This window comes from Paralichthys olivaceus, chromosome 11, assembly GCF_024713975.1.
Source record: "Paralichthys olivaceus isolate ysfri-2021 chromosome 11, ASM2471397v2, whole genome shotgun sequence".
In the NCBI taxonomy this organism is placed as follows: Eukaryota; Metazoa; Chordata; class Actinopteri; order Pleuronectiformes; family Paralichthyidae; genus Paralichthys; species Paralichthys olivaceus.
This window is the reverse complement of record NC_091103.1, coordinates 18,882,141-18,888,751: the sequence shown is the minus strand read 5'-3', so window position 1 is coordinate 18,888,751 and position 6,611 is coordinate 18,882,141. Positions and strand designations below refer to the sequence as shown.

Genomic DNA, 6,611 nt, shown 5'->3' with positions numbered 1-6,611 from the left:
TCCGGAAATCAGTCGACAAATACCCACACTCTAAATAGAGAAGGTGAAAAATTGTATGTACAATTACTCACTTCTGGGGTACTACTTCTTAATACACCCACATTTGTATTGTACTTAAGTCTTTCACCCCTCTACATCTATTAGAAGTTACATTGCAGATCCCCAAACAAACTATGATAAGCTGATGAAATACTTTTTATTGTGCACAGATACTATTAATTATGTGGTAAAATAATTGAAATGAGCTGGTGTTGCTTTATCATTTGTGACTGTCCTCTCTGTAAAGATCAGTAAAGCTTCATCTCATCTTATTTCCACCATCACCTAACTTGTGTTCCTTTCTTTTACTTTGAAGGGCCTCTCCTGTCCCTTCCTGTGTGGCCCCGGCTGCCTGCTGCTGATCTGACCGGCTGAGGAGACGTCATGGCCCCGAATGATCCTCGTCTCTCCATCCAGCTGCAGACGGAGACGCGTCACAGGTGCGAATCCCTGACAGGCTGAGGACTGAAGCAATAACACACAGCGCAGAATCCAGGTGCTGTTGAACCGGACACCAGGGCGAGAGATGGAGTGTGAGAGGGGGGGACAGGCGTTCTGTCTGCGGGCAGAAACCAGACTCTGTGCCGGGTCAACACTCCTCTTGTTGACACCGGTTCTGAGGTCCGTGTCACACTCGCGGGGACCGAGGGGGAGAAATGCCACAGCTGAAAATATCAACCCCGCTGTGCTCCACAGTATTTGTGACATCAGCCTGGAAGTATTAACTTAACTCCCGCACATTATGTAACACGTGTTTATCTGAGCCCCGTCTTTCTGAGCCCGGAGCCCGAGGATCGTGCAGCCCAGACACAACCTGTTTGCTCTGTAACCTTTCCGTCAACAGTCCTGTGTCCATGACATGGCGAAAACAATAAGAGCGAAAACACAGGTTTATACCGCCATCTCCAGGCCACCACATGTCACTGCATGCTCTCAGTCTAAGAGGAGACACTTGTTCAGAGAAGAGAAATAATGCTTCCATATAAAAATGGACCAGGACAGGTTTAGATTTGGAAACTGTTATTTTTAATTTTGTAAATGGGTTATCACTCAGACTGTACACAACAGATCGTTTCTGAGGTCCACCCAATAAAACCAAAAGGAGCGTCCAGAGACGAGGGGAGCAAGGTGGTCTGGTAACAGCGGAGGAGTCCAGGGTTGATTTATTTAGTCATTTTGTTCTGATACATCTCAAATCTATTATTATCTGAAAAGCTTGATCTTCTGTTTGAGGGGGGACCACCCTGCTTCCTCTCAGTGGATCCAGAACATGTCAAGCAGTCGCTCTTGGTAAGTGAGTTTTTTTTTTTTTTTTTTTGCGGTTGTTGTTGTACAAAAAGACAAAAACAAAAAAAAATAAGAGAGAAATTCAAAGACCACATTACGGAACACTTGAATAACAACTGGGGAGGGAAATAAAAAAAACTGTATTTATGCCAGAACAAGCCCCACAGGGTAACACTCATTAAATCAATATGAGAACTATTTGCCCCAAACAAACACGGGCACGTCTATCTGCCTTGTAGTTATATGTTATAAAGTACTGACTGAATTCATGCCAAGGCTCAAAAACACCTCCCTTCACTATAGCTGGCAATATATAGAAGTGCTGTGACCAGAGACGGACAGTTTCATACACTACACGTGTTATAATGACCACATTAGTCCATTTATCGTACTTTTTCTTCTAATAATACAATATATCAAATCAAAAGAAAAGGCTAAATCTCTCACGACGAAGCTATACAGGTTATCATAGAAACTGATGACAAGACGCTCTACTGACACACAGGCACAGTGCACAAGCTTGCAGGCAGGAATGGAAAAAAGATATCTGTCGTTTTTAAATAGTACAAAAGTGCTTTTGAGTCCTTATTTGATTTTTTTGCTTCTAAAGCACGAGTCGACGCACAAATCCAGTTGTGTTTTAATGTGAGGAGGAAGTGATCGCTGTCGAAGTTGTTTCCCTCCCAAAACCAATAACGTTGCTTATATTTAGCTCGAGATCATAAGACATTCGCTCGGTTCAGGGCTCTTCAACCCTCGACTGAGAACCAGCACGTTCTGTTTGTTTTTCTGTGAATGTTTGCGTTCACTGAGCTGCCTTATTTAATCAGATACGTTTTATTAATGAATATTTTGAAGCAACACTGTGGGAAGGCAGTGACAGACTGAATACATTTGATCGTAAAATGGGCCAAACCGTCAACGTGTTGTGGGATTATTTTCCCCCTGCAGCCGGCTCTGGGTTAATCTTGTATTTTTATCACCGTAGCTAATATGGTTTTAATCCAAACGTTGAACTCGGGCCTATGTTTGATTGATGCCAGTGTTTCTGTGAGAGATGAAACATCCTGTATCACACAGAGTGAAACAATAAACCTTGTAAACAAAAACTTTTACAACCACTTGCAGGTCAGACATGCAGAACAAGCTATTTCATGAGACTAGCCCTCAAATTAAAAATCCAACAAAAATAAAATGCAACAGTTTTACATTTGAGCAGTAGAACATTAAAATAAGAAAAATAATTTCTATATATAGTTTTTTTTTTACATTTCTCAATAATAATCAGATGCGTGTGTGTAATGACAATTTAAACTAAGCACAATAGAAAGTAGAGTCTGATTTCATATATTTACCAGGCAATCGTTAAAATAACAGATTGTTCATCCTTCAATCCTGACTGGTTAAATAGAATAAGAATAAAAAAATAAAATAAATCTCTTATGAACTAAAGATAAACTCCTCCGGTGTCGTAAACATTTCAGAAATAAAAGCACAGTCAAAGTGCACTCTAACCGATCAACATGTGTGTTTTGAATATGTAGTTAAGGGCACTGGAAATCAAAACTCCTGCAGTGTTTCTTGCTCGTTGCTGCACAAAATGTTTTGGATTCAGGCTGGGGTTTTCCCCCGGCCCATCATGCTTTGCCCCCGGTGGTTTTTGTCTGCATGACACTGTTGTGTTCTGCAGCGATCTCCGTCAGGGCGTTTGATAATCCTGCCTCCTCCAGTTTGACTTTCTCGTCGGGAAAATGCTTCCTGCAACAGGCGGGGGGGAAGGAGAGATCAAAATTAGAAATCTGATCGTCTCTGGCAAGAAAACAAAATCCCAGCAAACAAACACAAGTTGAACCATTTATTCTCAATGACATCTTCACCCAATATGTAAGAAGACACCGCGATTAGACGTCTTCTTACATATTTCTTCACCACCTTGACAACAGTTAGATAAAATTAAACAGATAATGACAAACTCACATAATCCATTTGTAAAATAACACAAATAATCAGTCTGTACTGATGAGTTTAGTTCTCAGAGTTTGTTTATGTAGATGTTGTTTGCCGCTCAGAGCAGGATACCACGTCAGGCATCTGTTTTCTTTACACAGCGACCGAGGATTTACTCAGAGGCATCGAGTTACTGCCTGAGACTAAACGTTTTTGTCATTAAAATAATGTCCATCAGACATGGACTGTGTGACATCACTGGTCTCCAGGTGTTTTATTTATACTTTATTTAGACATGAGAGGACTGTTTTAGAAAGAGCCGTGGGAGCCGTGTAACATTATTTATTTTTCTGTTAAAGACTTAATGACACTTTGAACACTCGTCTCACTCTTCTGCATGTTTTATTAAGTTGAATCATTTAAATTCAATTAGTTCACATAATGTCAGCTTCTCTGGATATATCTACCTATCTATCTATATATAAATATATATATATAAAGTCATCCATGATGATAGCACGAATGAGAAACTACACGTCTGATTATTGTTGTTTGTTGTTAAGGAGCTGATGTTTTCTTTGCTGTTTCTCTATTAGCAGGATCACGCAAAAACTAAAGAACCGATGTTATTCCAATTTGTTGAGATGACGGTAAACGGGCCAAGATAGAAGCCATTTAATTTTGGGCCGGTTCTGGGGCGGATCCAGGAATGTTTCTCTCTGTCATTATCACAGAAGCAAATCTGGCATATTTACAGGACTGATATCTTTGAGTGTGTACAATTTGATGAAGCTTAATTGTCTTTAAGGGCCGTGTTTGGCTTTGGCAGATGAATGTGCCTTTCTAATTCTAGGAGGGAGCTCGATGGAACATATGTCAGGTTTTGAATACACAGAAAAACTGGTTGATAATATGAAAAATACAGAATATCACATTATCAGCTTTAATGTTTCAGTGATGCATTAGTTCCAACAACTGAACTGGTTTACTTTGTTCCTGCTTGTCATGAGCCTCGGCTGTTTCCTAACTGCTGATGAGGTGCAGGGTTTTCTGTTCTCCCTCAGGTTAACCACTCCTCTGTGTGGTTACGCACTTCCTGGAGCACCGCCCTGCACCGTCCACTGGCATTAGAATCCCCGGCTCATGACCTCTTGGCCGAGAGGATAAGAAAACGTGTGCAGTCGGTCAGGGGAGTAGAGACTAGGTATAGGCAGAGATTTTGCTTTTTACTTATTTTATGATTTGGCATCACCCATTGTTCCTCACTTTGTTCAATGCTGGTTTATTGCTTATGTGGATCCTTACTTGCACTAATTTAATGTAACAGTGCTGCAGCCTCTGTTAATCTGACTTTACCCATGTGTGTCGTGTTGGAAGATTTACAGAAATCAAGTGAGGAAAACTGTTGTGACTATTTTACGTTAAAGGGCTAATACTAATTACTACAAATTAAGACATAAGATCAATGTCTAAAATCGTCATCACATGTATGTAATGAGCAGCATGTCTGAAAGAGGCTCATCTGTACTTGAGGTGACTGTTGCAGAAAGTAGAGACCCCACAATGAGGAACTGTCACACACAAGCATAAAGAAAGAAAACCATCATATCACTTCTCTATCCCAATGTCATTACCACAGTTTACCATTACAATATTTCATATTGTGTGGTCAATGGCAAGATGCGGTGGTGAATGAATGGGCATACAAATTACACACACACTCACACACACAGATAAACCTCTAGAGGGAGCCGTACTCATCGTTGACAGGAGCAGTCTTGGCCAGAGTCTCTGATGCGTCCAGAACTGGGCCTGAGGGGGGGAGGTCTGCGCCGTCTCCATTGGGCAGAGAGGGGGCAGAGGGCGGGCTCTCTAAGCTAATAAGGTCTGCGGGGGGCAGGGAGCGTCTCTCTGTCCCATTTGTCAGCTCTAAGTCTAAATCTGCACTTCTGGGCCCCACGTCGGGGGTTAGTAAGTCGTACATGTCTGATTGCGCTGTGTAGAGATCATTCGAGACCGGCACCTGTGGACTAGGTGGGGCAGGAGTAGGAATGGTAGTGATGGGAAGAGGAGAGGGGACTTCTGCAACTAAAGGAGCAGATTCTTCAGCATTAAGAGCAGTGTGGATCACTGAGGGAGAGCTGGTAGCAGCATCTTTGGCAGTGGGTATGTTGCTGTCAACAGTTTGGTCAGAGGGGTTGTTGGTGTCGGAGGCAGTAAGGCTACGCCTACTGAAATCTGGAGCAGTGGCGTTTGACTCGGCGTCTGGTTTTGGAGGGGCAGTGTTTGCTTGAGCAGAGGCAGTTTGTGCTGGTGTCTCAGTTTCTAAGGCTACAGGGTCTTGTTTTGTCAGAGGCTTGGTAACTGGTGGCCTCGGAGCCTGTTTCTTGGTGTCAGGAGTGGGAGAGGATGACGGGGAGGACGTAGCGAGTGGAGATACAGAGGGGGTACCTTTAGCATTCAGTGCAGCAAGTTTGGGAGAGTGTCTACGTTTCGGTGGTATTGGTGTCCCAGATTTTTGAGGTTTAGGCGCTTCAGGGGTACAAGGAGGGGTGGTTATGTTCTCCTGTTCTTCCGGGGCGTTACTTCCTCTTTGTTCTACTAACGGGGCCATTTTAGCCTCAACGGCTGCCGTGAAGAGGACAGGGGCCAGCGGGGTCGCATTCGACTCTGGAGTCGGGGCCGGGGCCCTGATGGGGGTAGGTGAGGGGTCGTTGGCCGGGGTAGACAGGCTACAAGTGAGGGTAGTGGTCTCGCTAGAGGGGCTGTCCTGAGCAGGGTCAATTGTTGCAGTGGCTGTGTCAGAGTTGGTGGCTACAGACGAGAGGGTTTCCAGTGCCAGAGCAGCAGTGAAAGCCGCCAGCCTGAGAGAGCAGGGAGAGAACAGAGACACACAGACTAGACACCAGGGTGACTGTGACAGAGGAAGGGTGGCTCGGACAAGAGCATGCAGAGGGATTAGTTGGCTTTAGAAAAAAAATCACACAAAGACAAAATAAACTGAAAAAAACAGCAAGTATTTAAGCCTAGTGAGTAAAAGAAAGAACAGAAAAAGAAGGCGTCATGCTGTGAGTGGACATTAAAGGATACATCCCATACACACACCAACACGGAGTACACCGACTGGGAAAACTAATTTAGTAAGATAGCACCAGTCCCGCACTCCTGCTGAACTACAGCACCACACAGAACCACCTATGAGGGTTAAACAGTACCAGTGACCATCTCATCCTGTGTAATCTCATTTTTTCCAGACTGCTGATATGAAAGATGGCTGTTGTCAAATGGCTTCATGAGTTGACCACACTAAAGAGGACTAAAACCTCTGTGTCTTTAAC

At 43.4% G+C, this 6,611-nt stretch overlaps 1 protein-coding gene across 7 annotated transcripts in view; it reads right to left on the bottom strand.

Moving 5' to 3' along the window:
- Nucleotides 1-1,041: 1,041 nt before the first annotated feature.
- The window catches only part of ncam1b (neural cell adhesion molecule 1b), a 71,378-nt gene continuing 65,808 nt past the window's right edge, over nucleotides 1,042-6,611 (bottom strand). For 4 of the 7 annotated variants that reach the window (XM_069534956.1, XM_069534958.1, XM_069534957.1 and 1 more), the window contains 2 exons: nucleotides 5,031-6,137; nucleotides 1,042-3,084 (listed from right to left, as the gene is read on the bottom strand). In XM_069534956.1, the coding sequence (XP_069391057.1) occupies nucleotides 2,964-3,084; nucleotides 5,031-6,137 (1,228 nt within the window). In that variant the 3' untranslated portion in view covers nucleotides 1,042-2,963. Of the gene's footprint in view, nucleotides 3,085-4,998; nucleotides 6,138-6,611 lie in introns of all 7 variants that reach the window. The other 3 variants (XM_069534960.1, XM_069534961.1, XM_069534962.1) reach the window with 3 other exon arrangements.